At 41.5% G+C, this 20,984-nt stretch overlaps 2 protein-coding genes across 4 annotated transcripts in view; one reads left to right on the forward strand and one right to left on the reverse strand.

The window, feature by feature from the left end:
• bcl2l13 (BCL2 like 13) overlaps positions 1-7,424 on the reverse strand; it is a 53,078-nt gene extending 45,654 nt beyond the window's left edge. Inside the window, exon 1 of one of the 2 annotated variants that reach the window (XM_061917978.1) lies at positions 7,128-7,424. The gene's annotated coding sequence lies outside the window, so the exon portion shown is untranslated. The remainder of the gene's footprint in view (positions 1-7,127) is intronic. The other variant, XM_061917977.1, reaches the window with a different exon arrangement.
• atp6v1e1a (ATPase H+ transporting V1 subunit E1a) lies at positions 7,148-20,253 on the forward strand. Of its 2 annotated transcripts, none has more exons than XM_061917981.1 (9): positions 7,148-7,683; positions 7,828-7,893; positions 7,977-8,086; positions 13,825-13,891; positions 13,997-14,086; positions 16,905-16,973; positions 17,065-17,159; positions 17,244-17,331; positions 18,385-20,253. In XM_061917981.1, exons 1-9 carry the CDS (start codon positions 7,651-7,653, stop codon positions 18,445-18,447), a joined length of 681 nt encoding a protein of 226 aa, XP_061773965.1. In that variant the 5' UTR covers positions 7,148-7,650; the 3' UTR covers positions 18,448-20,253. The 2 variants fall into 2 exon arrangements, with proteins under 2 accessions (XP_061773965.1, XP_061773966.1); XM_061917982.1 differs by lacking the exon at positions 7,148-7,683 and adding an exon at positions 7,684-7,706.
• The last annotated feature ends 731 nt before the right edge of the window (positions 20,254-20,984 follow it).

Below are 20,984 nucleotides of genomic sequence, written 5' to 3' on the forward strand. Positions count from 1 at the left end.
GATACCAAGATGAACATTTAAAAAATGTACTTGTACATTCACTACTTTATTGAAAACTGTTTCAAGTGTCAAGTATTTAAGATCACTGAGCTTCAACATAGTTTTGCAGATAATTTAGCTGACAAGAGCTTACTATACCTTCAAAAAAGAATAAAATCGTAAATAAAAAAACAATACTGTGCTTACAACTATATAACATTCTAAAATAAAAGGGTTATACTTGTATAGTGCTTTTCTACCTTCAAGGTACTCAAAGCGCTTTGACACTATTTCCACATTCACACACTGATGGAGGGAGCTGCCATGCAAGGCCCCAACCACGACCCATCAGAAGCAAGGGTGAAGTGTCTTGCTCAAGGACACAACGGACATGACGAAGTTGGTAGAAGGTGGGGATTGAAGCAGGAACCCTCAGGTTGCTGGCATGGCCCCTCTACCAACCTAAAATAATGTCGTGGAGCCTTCAAGTATATAAAACAGTATTTTCCTTAAGATTCTTTCAATATGGTGGTAGCATGAAATCATCATATAAAGTATATTGTAGTAGGCTAATAAAATGGCCAAAACATATTTATATATAATTATTTGCGTTTTTATTCATTTAGTATCAACATTTCAGCCGTTTCTCATTAGGTTTTGCATTCTTGCTTTATTTTTCCATGTTTGCTGGGTTTTTTTGTTTATTCTTTTTCTACAATGTGCAAAAGGCCCATTAAAAAAAAAGAGCTGTGTTCAGTAAATGTTGCCTTCCTGGTGAAATAAGCAGTGGTGTTCAAAGTGTTGGCAAAAACAGAAGAGTTTCTCCAAGCTGTGTTTTCATAGCATTTCTAGAAGTAATAAAGATTAGGTTGCACGCTTCTGGAGGATTTTTTTTTTTTTTTTTTTTTTAAACGCACTGCGGTCATGCACACTTTTCATAAAATAATTTTTGCTGATGATACAAATTTGTTTACCTCACACAGGAGCCTGCACGATCTACAAGTAACTGTCAATTCAGAGCTTGTGAAAGTGGATTCCTGTTTCAAATGCAATAAGCTCTCACTTAAAGTAAATAAAACAAATGTTATTCTATTTCGTTCTAATAAAAACTGGACAAATACTGAGCATTGCCATATCAACATAAACGGGCAGGAAATACAGAGAGTATACTCCACAAAATTCCTGGGGATCATCATTGACGAATACCTCAATTTCAAATGTCACATTAGCCATCTGTTAAACAAATTATCCAAATATGTTGGCCTGTTCTTTCACCTTCGTCATTATCTTCCTCTTTATGCTCTACTTACCTTGTACAAAACTCTCTTTGAACCACATCTAAACTACTGTAATATCATCTGGTGTAACACCTTCCCTACCTACCTTCACAAATTAGAATCCATGCAAAAGAAAATGATACGGGCCCTGTCATGGTCCAAGTTTAATGCCCCCACTCGTCATCTATTTCATAAATATCATCTCTTAAGACTGACAGAGTTCAATATTCATCAAAATGCTTGTTTAACCTATCAAGTCATTTACAAACTGAATCTTAGGCTCTGTAGTTTGGATCCTATCTAACATCCCCAGCATGCCCACAACACTCCTAACTTAGATCTGATAACAGGTAAACATGGTTTACTGGCTTGTGCCGCTCACAGTGTCGTATGCAGGGGACCAAAGATTTGGAACCAGCTTAATGAGAGCCTCAAGATGCTGTATCCATTCTCCAAATTCAAAAAGAAACTGAAAAATTACCTATTAACCACCTATCTTTAATGCATCATGTGGGGTGGACTACTGTTGGGTTTTGCATGGTTGAATGAATGAATGTATGTATGTGTATGCTTGCTTTACTACTATTATCTTGTGTTTATCATATAGCGTTGTCGTTGTTGTGCTTGCTACCATATTTGATCTTTCCATGTATATATTGTCCTTTGGACCCCCTGTTAAGAGCTTCTTCTAGCTTATTTGGGGGACCCTTTCACATACCAACATCTTTAAATGATGATATTCACCACTATTGTAAATGTTATATGGCATTGTGAATAAACTTGTAAACACTCTTTGGGCTTGTGGGGGCGGATTTCTGTTCTCACTCGGACGGCAAATACTTTTATGACTGCTCTTATTTGATTACTGAATAAATGCATGACACAAGCTACACCTTTTTTTCCACTTGTATTGTGTACCTTTACTGTCTAAATATAGTGACATAGTGCATCATTCTCTGGCAAACCAGACAGGTATGAGGTGTGCTCTGAAACAGTGACACCGTGACCTACAATCATGCTACACTGCCACAGTTCCATCCATCCATCCATTTTCTACCGCTTATTCCCTTTGGGGTCGCTGGTGCCTATCTCAGCTACAATCGAGCGGAAGGCGGTGTACACCCTGGACAAGTCGCCACCTCATCGCAGGGCCAACACAGACAGACAACATTCACACTCACATTCAAACACTAGGGCCAAGGATAACCTCGCCACACCTAGTGTGTGTGACAGTCATTGGTACTTTTTTTTAACATTATTTTTGACGGGGGCATGACAGAAAATAACTGAAATGCAAGTTATGCAAAGATGAAAGAAAAAAAAAAGTTTAAAAATACATGAATAAAACATCAAATTAATCAATACACAATTAATCACAAATACTAATAAACATAAATTAAAAAATAAAGTAATAAAATCACTGACAGAATCATTGTCTATTATAGGAAACTGTATAATTCAGGGGTCACCAACCTTTTAGAAACCAAGAGCTACTTCTTGGGTACTGATTAATGCGAAAGGGCTACCAGTTTGATATACACTTAAATAAATTGCCAGAAATAGCCAATTTGCTCAATTTACCTTTAATAAATAAATCTATATACTGTATAGTTTTTTTAAAAAATGGGTATTTCTGTCTGTCATTCCGTCGTACATTTTTTTTCCTTTTATGGAAGGATTTTTGTCGAGAATAAATAATGAAGAAAACACTTAATTGAACGGTTTAAAAGTGGAGAAAACAGGAAAATAAAATTTTGAAACATAGTTTATCTTCAATTTCGACTCTTTAAAATTCTAAATTCAACCGGAAAAAAAGAAGAGAAAATCAGCTAATTTGAATCTTTTTGAAAAAATTAAAAAAATAATTTATGGCACATCATTAGTAATTTTTCCTGATTCAGATTAATTTTAGAATTTTGATGACATCTTTTAAATAGGTTAAAATCCAATCTGCACTTTGTTATAATATATAACAAATTGGACCAAGCTATATTTCTAACAAAGACAAATCATTATTTCTTCATAATAAGTTTGAAGAAATATTTCAAAAATATTCTTCGTCGAAAAAACAGGAGCTAAAATGAAGAATTAAGTTAAAATGTATTTATTATTCTTTACAATAAAAAAAAAAAAATACTTGAACATTGATTTAAATTGTCAGGAAAGAAGAGGAAGGAATTTAAAAGGTATGTTAAAAGGTGTGTTTAAAAATACTAAAATAGTTTTTAAGGTTGTATTTTTTCTCGAAAATTGTCTTTCTGAAAGTTATAAGAGGCAAAGTAAAAAAAATAAATGAATTTATTCAAACAAGTGAAAACCAAGTTTTTAAAATATTTTCTTGGATTTTCAAATTCTATTTGAGTTTTGTCTCTCTTAGAATTAAAAATGTCGAGCAAAGCGAGACTAGCTTGCAAATCAATAGATAAAATAAAAAAAAAATAGAGGCAGCTCACTGGTAAGTGCTGCTATTTGTGCTATTTTTAGAACAGGCCAGCGGGTGATTCATCTGGTCCTTACGGGCGACCTGGTGCCCACGGGCACCGCGTTGGTGACCCTTGGTATAAATAAATACAGGATATAGGCTACACGTTAAAATATTCTAATGTGCACCATGGTGATACCGGTGGTGTTCCAAACTTTATCTTAAGAGGTGCTAGAGTGCCACTCCTAAGAAACATACAAACCCTGTTTGGGAAATTGTGTTGGATGTAAATATAAACGGAATCATTTTCAAGCCATATTCAGTTGAATATGCTACAAAGACAACATATTTGATGTTCAAACTGATAAACCTTTTTTTTTTTTAAATAATCATTAACTTTAGAATTTGATGCCAGCAACACGTGACAAAGAAGTTGGGAAAGGTGGCAATACATACTGATAAAGTTGAGGAATGCTCATCAAACACTTATATGGAACATCCCACAGGTGTGCAGGCTAATTGGGAACAGGTGGGTGCCATGATTGGCTATAAAAACAGGTTCTATGAAATGCTAAGTAATTCACAAACAAGGATGGGGTGAGGGTCACCAATTTGTAAGCAAATTGTCAAATAGTTTTAGAACAACATTTCTCAACAAGCTATTGCAAGGAATTTAGGGATTTTACCATCTACGGTCTGTAAAATCATGAAAAAGTTCAGAGAATCTGGAGAAATCACTGCACGTAAGCGATGATATAAACAGACTTTTGATCCCTCAGGCGGTACTGCATCAAAAACCGACATCAGTGTGTAAAGGATATCACCACATGGGCTCAGGAACACTTCATAAAACCACTGTCAGTAACTACAGTTGGTCGCTACATCTGTAAGTGCAAGTTAAAACTCTACTATGCAAAGCCAAACCCATTTATCAACAACACCAAGGAACGCCGCTTGCTTCGCTGGGCCCGAGCTCACCTAAGATGGACTGATGCAAAGTGGAAAGGTGTTCTGTGGTCTGACAAGTCTACGTTTCAAATTATATTTGGAAACAGAGGACGTGGTGTTCTCCAGAACAAAGATGAAAATAACCATCCGGATAGTTATAGGCGCAAAGTTCAAAAGCCAGCATCAGTGATGGTATGGGGGTGTATTAGTGCCCAAGGCATGGGTAACTTACACATCTGTGAAGGCACCATTAATGCTGAAAGGTACATACAGGTTTCTGAACAACATATGTTGTCATACAAGCAACGTTATCATGGACAATGCAAGCCACGTGTTACAACAGCGTGGTTTCGTAGTAAAAGAGTGCGGGTACTTTCCTGGCCCACCTGCAGTCCAGACCTGTCTCCCATGGAAAATGTGTGGCGCATTATGAAGCGTAAAATACGACAGCTCGCCCCATCCTTGTTTGTGAATTACTTAGCATTGCATGGAAGCTGCTTTTATATCCAATCATGGCACCCACCTGTTCCCAATTAGCCTGCACACCTGTGGGATGTTCCAAATAAGTGTTTGATGAGAATTTCTCAACTTTATCAGTATTTATTGCCACGTTTCCCAACTTCTTGGTCACGTGTTGCAGGCATCAAATTCTAAAGTTAATGATTATTTGCAAACAAATAAATGTTTATCAGTTTGAACATCAAATATGTTGTCTTTGTGGCATGTACAACTGAATATGGGTTGAAAATGATTTGCAAAGTCATTGTATTCCGTTGTACGCCGGATAGTCGAACTTCGGATTCAGGAGGAACAGTGTGGTTTTCGTCCTGGGCGTGGAACTGTGGACCAGCTCTATACTCTCGGCAGGGTTCTTGAGGGTGCATGGGAGTTGGCCCAACCAGTCTACATGTGCTTTGTGGACTTGGAGAAGGCATTCGACCGTTTCCCTCGGGAAGTCCTGTGGGGAGTGTTCAGAGAGTATGGGGTATCGGACTGTCTTATTGTGGCGGTCCGGTCCCTGTATGATCAGTGCCAGAGCTTGGTCCGCATTGCCGGCAGTAAGTCGAACACATTTCCAGTGAAGGTTGGACTCCGCCAAGGCTGTCCTTTGTCACCGATTCTGTTCATAACTTTTATGGACAGAATTTCTAGGCGCAGCCAAGGCGTTGAGGGGTTCCGGTTTAGTGGCCACGGGATTAGGTCTCTGCTTTTTGCAGATGATGTGGTCCTGTTGGCTTCATCTGGCCGGGATCTTCAGCTCTCACTGGATCGGTTCGCAGCCGAGTGTGGAGCGGCCGGAATGAGAATCAGCACCTCCAAATCCGAGTCCATGGTTCTCTCCCGGAAAAGGGTGGAATGCCATCTCCGGGTTGGGGAGGAGACCCTGCCCCAAGTGGAGGAGTTCAAGTACCTAGGAGTCTTGTTCACGAGTGAGGGAAGAGTGGATCGTGAGATCGACAGGCGGATCGGTGCGGCGTCTTCAGTAATGCGGACGTTGTACCGATCTGTTGTGGTGAAGAAGGAGCTGAGCCGGAAGGCAAAGCTCTCAATTTACCGGTCGATCTACGTTCCCATCCTCACCTATGGTCATGAGCTTTGGGTCATGACCGAAAGGACAAGATCACGGGTACGAGCGGCCGAAATGAATTTCCTCCGCCGTGTAGCGGGGCTCTCCCTTAGAGATAGGGTGAGAAGTTCTGCCATCCGGGAGGAACTCAAAGTAAAGCCGCTGCTCCTCCACATCGAGAGGAGCCAGATGAGGTGGTTCGGGCATCTGGTCAGGATGCCACCCGAACGCCTCCCTAGGGAGGTGTTTAGGGCACGTCCAACTGGTAGGAGGCCACGGGGAAGACCCAGGACACGTTGGGAAGACTATGTCTCCCGGCTGGCCTGGGAACGCCTCGGGATCCCCCGGGAAGAGCTAGACGAAGTGGCTGGGGAGAGGGAAGTCTGGGCTTCCCTGCTTAGGCTGCTGCCCCCGCGACCTGACCTCGGATAAGCGGAAGAAGATAGATGGATGGATGGATGGATTACATTCCGTTTATATTTACATCTAACACAATTTCCCAACTCATATGGAAACGGGGTTTGTATTTGGCAACCCTACTAAAATTCTGTATAACAGTTTTAAACATGGTTCCAAATGTGAAATTAGACAGGTGTCTCAACAGTGAAGGGAAGTCCATATATAGTTAGACGGGTCATCTCCCAGGCACGACACACACACGCCACAACACACACACACACACACACACACACAACACACACACACACACACACACACACACACACACACACACACACACACACACACACGCCACAACACACACACACACACACACACACACACACACACACACACACACACACACACACAACACAACACACACACACACACACACAACAGCTCCAATAACGTTTTGCTAGCTTGACTGGCAAATGTTTACGAAGCCATTTCAGCCACGTCAGGCCTAACTTTGATCGAAATAAAAAGGACACACCTACCGTCCTCGAATAAAGGCAGCCAGGTTCTGACAAACGGGAGGCCGGAGGAGAAAGGAGCAACAGTCCTGCGGCTTTAACGTGTTAGCACGAAAAGGGAGACGCCACTGCCGCCAGTGTGCGCTGGGAGCTGCACGAAACAAGCTAGCGATGATGGAACAGCAGTTTTGGTCTTTCACCCTTCAAACTAAAACCATACGTGGGACCGATCGCGTCATAACAGACAATTAAAGAAAGCCAGATTGTATTGGTCTTTTATATCTCAAAATGGAGCTCCACGCCGCGCAACCCTTCGCTGTCCTTCGTTTCAACGAGGCACGTTGCGCGTGTGTTTTATTTTGAAAAACACAAACCGGAAATGTAGTCCGAGCTTGTTGTATCCACTTTGCTGTGACGAGCGGGGAAGCTTCAAGTTCCTGTCGTGCGAAAAGACTCGCGCAAAAAGTTGACGCCAAAACCCCATTTTTAAAACTCTTTTTTTTTTTAACCAAACAAAACTTTTTTTTGGAATCAATCACAAACATGGCACTAACCGACGCCGACGTGCAGAAACAGGTAATTCAGCCTCGAAACTGAGAGTAAGCAAAACTTTGACTGGGATAAAAAAAAAAAAAAACTGCCGTTATGTATTTGAGATAATGCTTATTTGTTTGAAATCATAATTAGAATATGTGAATATAAATACTGTTGTTTTGTCAGATAAAACACATGATGGCCTTTATCGAGCAAGAGGCCAGTGAGAAAGTAGAGGAAATAGACGCCAAAGTAAGTACTTTTTTTTTTCCATGTTTTTTTTTTTTCTGGTGTCCTGCAAACGAGTCTTGTTTGTCATGTCCTACTGATTACAGGCAGAGGAAGAGTTCAACATCGAGAAAGGTCGCCTGGTGCAGACTCAGAGGGTGAAGATAATGGAATACTTTGAAAAGAAGGAAAAGCAGATTGAACAGCACAAGAAAATGTGAGTCAAAGTTGGGACATGAGCAATTGTTGCATGTATTTATTGATTGCAACTTTTATTAGTAGATTGCACAGCACAGTACATCCATCCATCCATTTCCTACCGCTTATTCCCTTTGGGGGCGCGGGGGGCACTGGTGCCTGTCTTAGCTACAATCAGGCAGAAGGCGCCGTACACCCTGGACAAGTCGCCACCTCATCGCAGGGCCAACACAGATAGACAGACAACATTCACACTCACATTCACACACTAGGGCCAATTTAGTGTTGCCAATCAACCTAACCCCAGGTGCATGTCTTTGGAAGTGGGAGGAAGCCGGAGGGAACCCACGCATTCACGGGGAGAACATGCAAACTCCACACAGAAAGATCCCCAGCCCGGGATTGAACCCTAAACTACTCAGGACCTTTGTATTGTGAGGCGGACGCACTAACCCCTCTCCCACCGTGAAGCCCAGTACAGTACATATTCCGTACAATAAACCGAATAATTTTTTCAACTTGTTTAAAGGCCTACTGAAATGAGATTTTCTTATTCAAACGGGGATAGCAGGTCCATTCTATGTGTCATACTTGATAATTTCGCCATATTGCCTTATCTTTGCTGAAAGGATTTAGTAGAGAACATCGACGATAAAGTTCGCAAGTTTTGGTCGCTGAAAAAAAGCCTTGCCTGTATCAGAAGGAGAAGCCGATGTGCGCGTGACGTCACCGGTGTGAGGGCTCTTCACAGCCGCACATTGATTACAATCATGGACACCAATAGCAAGAGCGACAATTTCCCCATTAATTGGAGCGAGGATGAAAGATCTGTGGATGAGGATAGTGAGAGTGAAGGACTATAGGAAAAAAAAAAAGAAAAAAGACAGGGCAGTGGGAGCGATTCAGATGTTGTTAGACACATTTACTAGGATAATTCTGGAAAAGTCCTTATCTGCTTATTGTGTTACTAGTGTTTTAGTAAGATTATATAGTCGTACGGATGTGGTGACCGCCAGTGTCTCTGAGGGAAGCCATGGAGGAGCCAAGAAAGTCACAGCTGCCTCTTTGACAGCTGCAGGAAGAACGACACAAGCTCCGCTCATGTTTACGGTAAGAGCCGACTTATTACCACCATCTTCTCACCGAAACCTGCCGGTTAACATGTGGTAGAGAAACATGTTCGCTTGACCGCTCTGTTCCATATTAAAGCTTCACAACAAACAAAGATACACCGGCTGTGTTTGTGTTGCTACAGCCGGCTGCATCACACCGCTTTCCACCAACTGCATTCTTATTTGTAGTCTCCATTATTAATTGAACAATTTGCAAAAGATTCAGCAACACAGATGTCCAGAATACTGTGTAATTATGCGATTAAAGCAGACGACTTTTAGCCGTGAGTGGTGCTGGGATAAAATGTCCGCTGCAACCAATTTACGTCACAAGCATGCGTCAACATAAGCGTCATCATACCGCGACGTTTTCAACAGGACACTTGGCGGGAAATTTAAAATTGCAATTTAGTAAACTAAAAAGGCCGTATTGGCATGTGTTGCAATGTTAATATTTCATCAATGATATATAAACTATCAGACTGTGTGGTCGGTAGTTAGTTTCAGTAGGCCTTTAAGTCAGGGTCCATGTATTAGCTCCCTCCATTACAAATGTGTTGGTGTCTATTTATTTCAGAAACAACTAACCCAAATCCACACACTTCAAAGAAGAAAAATATCCCCCTTTAACACAATATTATCACTTGTTTTGAAAAAAGAATAACAATAATAACATTGAAAGAAACGTTTTGTGTGTCCTTATAATGTTCTGCCCTATCACACAGACAATATTCTGATTCGTGAGTAATTTTCCGAACCATAAGGCGCACTGCCGATGAGCGGGTTTAGTCAGGTCTTTTTTCATCCAAAGGGTGCACCGGATTATTAAAGGTGTGATTTTTGTATATATATTTTTTTAAATTGAAAACACTTCCTTGTGGTCTACATAACATGTAATGCTGTCTTGGTCAAAATGTTGCATAGATTATGTTTTACAGACCATCTTAAAGCCGCTTTCTGACAGTCGCTTCTGGATGCGCCGTTTTGTGGGCGGTCTTATTTACGTGGCTCACCTTCGGCAGCGTCTTATCTCTGTCATCTTTGTTGTAGGGGTGTAGCGTGCAAGGACGGTGGTGGAGGAAGTGTCAAAAGATGAAGCTAACTGTTTTAATGACATTCAGATTTTATTTCAATCAATAACGGAGCAGTAACAACAACTCGTGTAACAACAACGCCGTGAAAAAAAATCAGACCGGAACTCTCTAATAATATTAATAATAATAATACATTTTACTTATAAGGAGCCTTTCTGGTCACTCAAGGACACCGTACAAAATCAAAAAAATAAAATCAAATTAGATAAAAAGGACAACAACAAAGATAGATAAGATAATCAATCAATGTTTACTTATATAGCCCTAAATCACTAGTGTCTCAAAGGGCTGCACAAACCACTACCACATCCTCGGTAGGCCCACATAAGGGCAAGGAAAACTCACACCCAGTGGGACATCGGTGACAATGATGACTATGAGAACCTTGGAGAGGAGGAAAGCAATGGATGTCGAGCGGGTCTAACATGATACTGTGAAAGTTCAATCCATAATGGATCCAACACAGTCGCGAGAGTCCAGTCCAAAGCGGATCCAACACAGCAGCGAGAGTCCCGTTCACAGCGGAGCCAGCAGGAAAACATCCCAAGCGGAGGCGGATCAGCAGCGCAGAGATGTCCCCAGCCGATACACAGGCGAGCAATACATGGCCACCGGATCGGACCGGACCCCCTCCACAAGGGAGAGTGGGACATAGGAGAAAAAGAAAAGAAACGGCAGATCAACTGGTCTAAAAAGGGAGTCTATTTAAAGGCTAGAGTATACAAATGAGTTTTAAGGTGAGACTTAAATGCTTCTACTGAGGTGGCATCTCGAACTGTTACCGGGAGGGCATTCCAGAGTACTGGAGCCCGAACGGAAAACGCTCTATAGCCCGCAGACTTTTTTTGGGCTTTGGGAATCACTAATAAGCCGGAGTCCTTTGAACGCAGATTTCTTGCCGGGACATATGGTACAATACAATCGGCAAGATAGGCTGGAGCTAGACCGTGTAGTATTTTATACGTAAGTAGTAAAACCTTAAAGTCACATCTTAAGTGCACAGGAAGCCAGTGCAGGTGAGCCAGTACAGGTATATATGTATGTATATATGTATATAAAGGTATATACAGTATAGGTATATATGTATGTATATATGTATATAAAGGTATATACAGTATAGGTATATATGTATGTATATATGTATATAAAGGTATATACAGTATAGGTATATATGTATGTATATATGTATATAAAGGTATATACAGTACAGGCGTAATGTGATCAAACTTTCTTGTTCTTGTCAAAAGTCTAGCAGCCGCATTTTGTACCAACTGTAATCTTTTAATGCTAGACATGGGGAGACCCGAAAATAATACGTTACAGTAGTCGAGGCGAGACGTAACAAACGCATGGATAATGATCCCAGCGTCTTTAGTGGACAGAATGGAGCGAATTTTAGCGATATTACGGAGATGAAAGAAGGCCGTTTTAGTAACGCTTTTAATGTGTGCCTCAAAGGAGAGAGTTGGGTCGAAGATAACACCCAGATTCTTTACCATGTCGCCTTGTTTAATTGTTTGGTTGTCAAATGTTAGAGTTGTATTATTAAATAGAGTTCGGTGTCTAGCAGGACCGATAATCATAAGATAAGATGATTATATGATAATAACTAAAGTTCCTTGTGTGAATAATGTAAACTCACTACACCGGTATGTTTTAGCGCTTTCATGGCGAGTTTACTGACAGATAAAAGTAAGAACTTCACACTACTTTATATTAGAAATGGCAACAGCGGAGGATGAATGTCCTATAACAAGAAGATACAGAAAAACAAGAAGTTTATCGGCTACGGTGGACGCGCGCAAATTTTCAGGACTTATGCAGATCCTAAATACACATCAGCAGGTACCAGAAGGTAAGAAAAGTTGCTTTTGCATAATATTGCGTAGCAAAACGACAAATATTTCTTACCTTATACACACACCATAATAATGCTTGTACGTTGAAGCACAGTACAATCCATCAAGCGGTGCGGCTTCATAGCTTACCAAAGTCGTACTGAAACATTTTGATGGATTTTTGAGCACCCTGTGTAATGTGCTATATTTTCAATATATATATATTGTGTGTGTATGTAGAATACATCTGCCATTATATTCTTCTTAATGACAGAGAGGTAAGGGGCTAGGAATATGTTTGCGATAAAATTTCATATGAAGCGCTCGGCCATTTTACATGGGGTTCTTCACACAAAATAAGGCCCTCATAGAGTGTGTGTGGCCCTAATCATGGCACCTGTTTTGCCAACAAACTGGTGTGACCTTGATTAGAAAACCCTTCCTGCAACACCACTGACCAGGGATCAAACCCGGTACAACTGCCTTCCAAGACCAGCACTAGTGCTGCGCACTATGTGGGACAGTCAGGGTGTTTTGGGAAATTTGATATTGTATTCTTATCAGTGACAGAGCAGGAAATGGCTACGAAATGGCAAGAAATCTGCGCTCAAAAGACTCCGGCTTATTAGTGATTCCTAGAGCTCAAAAAAAGTCTGCGGGCCATAGAGCGTTTTCCGTTCGGGCTCCAGTACTCTGGAATGCCCTCCCGGTAACAGTTCGAGATGCTACCTCAGTAGAAGCATTTAAGTCTCATCTTAAAACTCATCTGTATACTCTAGCCTTTAAATAGACCTCCTTTTTAGACCAGTTGATCTGCCGCTTCTTTTCTTTCTCCTATGTCCCCCCCTCCCTTGTGGAGGGGGTCCGGTCCGATGACCATGGATGAAGTACTGACTGTCCAGAGTCGAGACCCAGGATGGACCGCTCGTCGGGACCCAGGATGGACCGCTCGCCTGTATCGGTTGGGGACATCTCTACGCTGCTGATCCGCTTGAGATGGTTTCCTGTGGACGGGACTCTCGCTGCTGTCTTGGAGCCACTATGGATTGAACTTTCGAAGTATCATGTTAGACCCGCTCGACATCCATTGCTTTCGGTCCCCTAGAGGGGGGGGGGTTGCCCACATCTGAGGTCCTCTCCAAGGTTTCTCATAGTCAGCATTGTCACTGGCGTCCCACTGGATGTGAATTCTCCCTGCCCACTGGGTGTGAGTTTTCCTCGCCCTTTTGTGGGTTCTTCCGAGGATGTTGTAGTCGTAATGATTTGTGCAGTCCTTTGAGACATTTGTGATTTGGGGCTATATAAATAAACATTGATTGATTGATTGAATACAATAACCCCATGCCAAAAAAAATTTTTTAAAAAATGAACCCATTAATGTGTTAAAAATGTTTCTTCTTTTCTGTTTCGGTGAATACAAGTCGACTTTGTGCATGAAAGATTGGAACATTAATCTTCCTCAACATGTCTTGGTCAACCAAGGAAAATACATTTTGCATCGGTGGCCTATTCCTCCCACAAGTCATACACAATAGTGCCATCAAAAGCAGAATTTTGGACAGGGTTCGGAATTTCACGGAGTATGGGACTGTGCAATATCTTATTTCTAATATCCCACACAGGAAAATCTAGTCATTCACACATTTATTGGTGACAATGGCGCCTCTGTGGAAGTCGTATTTGTTCTGTGACTGTTCTTCCCGTGGTCCACAGCCAGATGTCCCACCTGATGAACCAAGCAAGGCTGAAGGTGCTAAAAGCCCGTGATGACATGATCAACGTGAGCGACGTTGTCTTATGAATATTTACCCATCGTTACACACAAAAAATGTATTTTTGGAATGTTTCAATAATAAATCAAATCTGTTTCTTTAACCCCTCGCAGGATTTGTTGATGGAATCCCGGCAAAGACTAGCAGAGATTGCCCAGGACCCTGCCAGGTACTCCACACTGCTGGAGGGACTGGTGTTACAGGTACAATTCCAACTGATTATGTAATCCATCTTGTTTGTACCTGATACAGTTAGGGGTGTAACGGTACACAACAATTTCGGTTCGGTACGTACCTCGGTTCAGAGGTCACAGTTCAGTTAATTTTCGGTACAGTAAGAAAACCATCCATCCATCCATCCATCCATCTTCTTCCACTTATCCGAGGTCAGGTTGCGGGGGCAGCAGCCTAAGCAGGGAAACCCAGACTTCCTTCTCCCCAGCCACTTCGTCTAGCTCTTCCCGGGGGATCCCGAGGCGTTCCCAGGCCAGCCGGGAGACATAGTCTTCCCAACGTGTCCTGGGTCTTCCCCGTGGCCTCCTACCGGTTGGACGTGCCCTAAACACCTCCATAGGGAGGCGTTCGGGTGGCATCCTGACCAGATGCCCGAACCACCTCATCTGGCTCCTCTCGATGTGGAGGAGCAGCGGCTTTACTTTGAGTTCCTCCCGGATGGCAGAGCTTCTCACCCTATCTCTAAGGGAGAGGAAACTCATTTGGGCCGCTTGTACCCGTGATCTTATCCTTTCGGTCATGACCCAAAGCTCATGACCATAGGTGAGGATGGGAACGTAGATCGACCGGTAAATTGAGAGCTTTGCCTTCCGGCTCAGCTCCTTCTTCACCACAACGGATCGATACAACGTCCGCATTACTGAAGACGCCGCACCGATCCGCCTGTCGATCTCAGAGCTTATATAACGTAATAGTGCAAAATCAACTTTCAAAAAAGAAACGAAAAAACATCAGTGGTGTATTAAATAAAATGTAATTTAAAAAATTAATGCCTCTTTTCTATTTGCAACCTTCTGAGGTAAATATCAATCAATCAATCAATGTTTATTTATATAGCCCCAAATCACAAATGTCTCAAAGGACTGCACAAATCATTACGACTACAACATCCTCGGAAGAACCCACAAAAGGGCAAGGAAAACTCACACCCAGTGGGCAGGGAGAATTCACATTCAGTGGGACGCCAGTGACAATGCTGACTATGAGAAACCTTGGAGAGGACCTCAGATGTGGGCAACCCCCCCCCTCTAGGGGACCGAAAGCAATGGATGTCGAGCGGGTCTAACATGATACTGTGAAAGTTCAATCCATAGTGGCTCCAAGACAGCAGTGAGAGTCCCGTCCACAGGAAACCATCTCAAGCGGATCAACATTAACTTTTTCCACAGGCTAACAAAATCGAAAATAAAATAAAAATGAGGTGGGCGGGGTTTGGTGGTAGCGGGGGCGTATATTATAGCGTTCCGGTAGAGTTAGTGCTGCAAGGGGTTCTGGGTATGTGTTCTGTTGTGTTTATGTTGTGTTACGGTGCGGGTGTTCTCCCGAAATGTGTTTTGTCATTCTTGTTTGGTGTGGGTTCACAGTGTGGCGCAAATTTGTAACAATGTTAAAGTTGTTTATACGGCCACCCTCATTGTGACATGTATGACTGTTGGCCAAGTGTGTGTGTGTGAAAGCTGCAAATATTATGTGACTTGGCCAGCACGCTGTTTATATGGACGGCATGTTGTAGAGGACGCTAAAGGCAGTGCCTTTAAGGCACGCTCCCAATATTGTTGTCCGGGTGGAAATCGGGAGAATGGTTGCCCAGGGAGATTTTCGGGAAGGGCACTTAACTTCGGTAGTCTTCCGGGAAAATCGGGAGGGTTGGCAAGTATGAGTATTAGCGTGAATGTGGTGTTACCGGCGGGCCAGCTCTAATGTTAATTTGATATTGCCTCAAGGGCCAAATGAAATTAAACGGTGGGCCAAATTTGGCCCGCGGGCCAGAGTTTGACACCCATGGTCTATAGCAGGGGTAGGGAACCTATGGCTCTAGAGCCAGATGTGGCTCTTTTGATGACTGCATCTGGCTCTCTGATAAATCTGAGCTGACGTTGCTTAACATGATAAGTAATGAATAATTCCACTTGTAATCACAGAGTTTAAAAAAATAAAATAAAAATATAAAACATTCTCATGCATTTTTAATCCATCCATCCGTTTTCTACCGCACCTGTTCAAGAAGTTGCGTTAATGGTAAGAAGATATTTATTTATTATTGGTTAGTGTGGGGCTTGCCGACCTGGGGTTTCTTCAGACCCCCCAGCTCCGAAATGAGAGCCTGTTTCGGGGTTACAATATTGTTTTATTTTTCAATAAGTTTCCAGCAATAGTATTTCCAGCTCCAACCCGGTCTCCCCTCCTGGCTGCTGCTTATAACAGAGCGACAGGTGATTAGAAAACAAGGCCCAGGTTGGCAATCTACGCACCTGTCGCTGCAGGCCCGCAGGCCACGCCCCCTCCACAGTTATCTTCAGAATAACAGTTATTACAAAGAATAACAGACCTATTATACTCTATAAATGTTGGTCTTACTTAAAAATGCACGTGTTTAGTTGTGTTCAGTGTTAAAATAAATATTATATGGCTCTTACGGAAATATATTTTAAAATATTTGGCTTTTTGGCTCCCTCAGCCAAAAAAGTTCCCGACCCCTGGTCTATAGTGTGTGTTATCATGTCTATAGACCTGGAGGGAGCCGAATTGTAGCTAAGGATTGTTGTTTTTCAAGCGAGCAGACAAATTCCGATAGGTTGTGTGATCTTATATGTCCATTCTGGCTCTCGAGTTGATCAAACTTTGCATTTCAGAAAGGTAAGATAGATTGTCTGTAGGTGTGAATAGTTGTTAAGTGCGGACACCACCCTCTAGTGGTGGTGATCCCTCACCTTAATAACAATAGACAATAGTAAAACCCCAACGCTTTTGCACATAATGTATCCCGTCTTCTCTTACACTTTGCAGGGATTCTACCAGCTGCTGGAAGAAAAAGTTACCATTCGCTGTCGACAGCAGGATGTGGAGATGGTTCAGGTGAGGTCGGGGTTGAACTAGGAACGCTTAGGAAAACAATGCATTGATTTTGTAGGATTAGTTCAACTTTCTAGTGTTGGTTGTCTGCCAGGCTGCAGTGAATAAGAACATCCCCATCTACAAGGAGGCTGTGAAACAACACATAGTCGTTAAAATCGACACACACCATTTTCTACCATCAAGCATGTAAGAAAAGACTATTTAAATAGTTACCTTTTTACCCTTCCTTTCACTGGGTTGCTAATCTTTTTGACGTGTTTGTTTTCCCAGCTGTGGAGGGGTGGAGCTATATAATGACAACGGCAAGATAAAAGTGTCCAACACTTTAGAGAACAGACTACAGCTTCTAGCACATCAGGTAAAAGACATTTAATGTTGTAATAAAAAGATAATATCGAAAGAATACTTAACTTAATCCATTCCATAATTTAATTACACATACTGATATACTATAGTTTTTAAGTGTTGTACGCGCATACAAGTGTTTTAATTGACATTTTTCTCTGAATTGGTGTATATTTTTGAGTAGCTTTTTGCATAATTTCAGCTGTTTGCAAATTCACTATATTGTGGAATTTCATTATTTTCAATAAATTAAGGGTTTTGAATGTACTCTATATCCAACATTATGTAATATTCTAACTGATCTTTTTTTCAACACGGTTAGTTAGTAAATGAAGCGCACATTTGTAGTTATTTTCACTCTCTTGGCTTCCGTCTCCTTCGTGCTCAAGTCTATGAGCAGCAGTTCATCCTCCGTATATTCAGCTTCAAAAATATAAGAATCCTCATTTGTCCAAAAAATAGTCATCATCTTTGTTAACTGTTACTAAGTCTACCATGATTAGAACACAGAAGCATTTGTTTCCGGAAGCAGGAACACACATTTGTTGCCTGAAGTCGCAAGTGCAATGCTTTGGAAACTGAAATAATTGCGCCGAGGAAATAAGTTCCGGTATTACTTAGAATGATCGAAATACGGTAAATATTGTACATATTACATATTTTTATGAACATGTTTGTTACTACATTATATGTTTACTTGCAGTGTGTATACAAAACATTGATAGAGGGTTATGAGGTTGTTTTGGAGGGCTTTAAAAGTCAACCAATAGAGTTTCCATGTGTTGGCCTGTAGAGGGCACTACAGTCCACAAAGTTATTTCAGTGCTTGGTGCAGAATTAAAATGTGTACTTTTTGAGGGGTTATAATTTTGGCCTTCATGTGTAAGTACTGCACATTTCACATGTTGCACAACACAAAAGTACACATTGACAATGTAAACTCTGCTTTGTATGTTCACAAATAATGCAGATAGGACATACTGTATGTACGTTAGTGTCTGATCTTCTCTGCTTTCATATTGTTATTTAACTTGTGTCCTATGGATGCTGCTCATCCTCTGTGCAGATGATGCCTGAAGTCCGAGTGTCCTTGTTTGGCGCCAACCCCAACCGCAAGTTCACAGATTAACGGTGGATTTGAAGGGAGCAGCGTGCACGCAGGTGGAATATGTTTGGTGAACACTCTTCCGAAAGGGGAGCTTTGTTGCACAATCCTAGTCCGACAACAAGTTCACACACCCCAGTGCCTTACTTTTGTTGTTGTTGTTTTAACCCAGGTGAATACTTTGAATGTAATTGAAACCATAAATGTCTTCACCGTGTCCAGAAGCCAACAAAGAGCAGCTTTACTAATGTTACAAAGTATTTCATAATCAAAAACCAAAGTAATAAACAAGTGGGAGACGGAAAACTTGTGTATCTTTATTTACAAGTTGTAAATAAACAGTTGTTTTCTACATTGGTGAAATGAAATACCGTATTTTTTTGAATTGCCGCCGGGCATAAAGTAAGCGCCTGCCTTGAATTACTGCCGGGTCAAACTCGCTTCGCAAAATAATTAGCGCATGCTTAGTATTACCGCCTGGTCAAAATTCCCCTGTCGTCATTTTCAAAATGGAGGAGGCTGATTTCAATCATTTGAAATCGCATAAAGGGAAGAAGAATAAGAGCTATTCAGTAGGTCCAAGCTTACATCACACTTAAATTTTTACTGCATGCCTTTGGTAAGTGCCGGAGTGAGAAGAGGTTTTAAAATAATTAGCACATGCTTACTTTTACCGCATGCCTCTGGTAAGCGCAGGACTGAGAAGGGGTTTTAAATTAATTAGCGCCCCGGCGGCAATTCAACGAAATACGGTAGTCTAATTACAGTGGGGTAAAAAAGTATTTAGTCAGCCAGCGATTGTGCAAGTTCTCCCACTTCAAATGATGACAGAGGTCTGTCATTTTCATCATAGGTACACTTCAACTGTGAGAGACAGAATGTGGAAAAAAAAATCCAGGAATTCACATTGTAGGAATTTTAAAGAATTTATTTGTAAATGATGGTGGAAAATAAGTATTTGGTCAACCATTCAAAGCTCTCACTGATGGAAGGAGGTTTTGGCTCCAAATCTCACGATACATGGCCCCATTCATTCTTTCCTTAACACGGATCAATCGTCCTGTCCCCTTAGCAGAAAAACAGCCCCAAAGCATGATGTTTCCACCCCCATGCTTCACAGTAGGTGTGGTGTTCTTGAAATGCAACTCAGTATTTGTCTTCCTCCAAACATGACGAGTTGAGTTTATACCAAAATGGATACATGGATGATACAGCAGAGGATTGGGAGAATGTCATGTGGTCAGATGAAACCAAAATAGATCTTTTTACAGACCTCCGTCATCATTTTAAATGGGAGAACTTGCTAAATACTTTTTTGCCCCACTGTATATAAACTACAATAATGCATTTGCAGTATAGAAAAATTCTTTTAGTGTTTTTTTTTTTTAAATGGTACTCCAAAATAATACTCAAAACAGCTCATAGTTTGTTTTCCACTTACAACAATAAGGCGTTCGTACTTAGTCAGGGTTTGGTCCAATTTATTTAGCTCTCAAGCTTTGAAGAGGAGGAAGTCAAGGCTTACAGTTTGTTGGAAGTGAGCTGCGTGTGTGTGTGTATGTTTTACGCTAATGCAGGGATTAAATCATTATCATCAGATTAGCAAACAACCTACTGACAGGCCGCACAGGCAGGGAATCCAAGATTACAACTCAGAGCACACGGATGGAGTGGGAGGGATGCATAACAGTGCAGGTGTAAATACAGTACCTGGCAGAAGTATTAACTTGTGTTTTGTTGCCTCACAAACTGGAATGAAAATGGCTTGTTTAGATTAGGCGTGTCCACAATGGGGCTTTGGCCACCAATGATGGCGTTCAAAATGTAATACAGTGGGGCAAAAAAGTATTTAGTCAGCCAGCGATTGTGCAAGTTCTCCCACTTCAAATGATGACAGAGGTCTGTACTTTTCATCATAGGTACACTTCAACTGGGAGAGACAGAATGTGGGAAAGAAATCCAGGAATTCACATTATAGGAATTTTAAAGAATTTATTTGTAGATTATGGTGGAAAATAAGTATTTGGTCAACCATTCAAAGCTCTCACTGATCGAAGGAGGTTTTGGCTCCAAATCTCACGATACATGGCCCCATTCATTCTTTCCTTAACACGGATCAATCTTCCTGTCCCCTTAGCAGAAAAACAGCCCCAAAGCATGATGTTTCCACCCCCATGCTTTACAGTAGGTGTGGTGTTCTTGGGATGCAACTCAGTATTCTTCTTCCTCCAAACACGACAAGTTGAGTTTATACCAAAAAGTTCTATTTTGTGTCAGAGTTATTTGGTGTTGAACCCCAAGATGCAGAGATGGAGGCAGGCATCGACGAGTTGAGTTTATACCAAAATGGATACATGGATGATACAGCAGAGGATTGAGAGAATGTCATGTGGTCAGATGAAACCAAAACTGTCAGAGTTGCCACTGACAGTTTGTTTGTGTTTTAGCTTCTCCTCTGTGTGTTTAGTGTTTCCTGTCCTTAGTTCCTGTCTAGTGCTCTTATTTTGGTTCAGCTTCCTGTTTGTCTCCCTGTGTCCTGTTTTCACTCAGCTGCGGCTGAT

This window comes from Nerophis ophidion, linkage group LG12 (genome assembly GCF_033978795.1).
Source record: "Nerophis ophidion isolate RoL-2023_Sa linkage group LG12, RoL_Noph_v1.0, whole genome shotgun sequence".
NCBI classification, from domain to species: domain Eukaryota; kingdom Metazoa; phylum Chordata; class Actinopteri; order Syngnathiformes; family Syngnathidae; genus Nerophis; species Nerophis ophidion.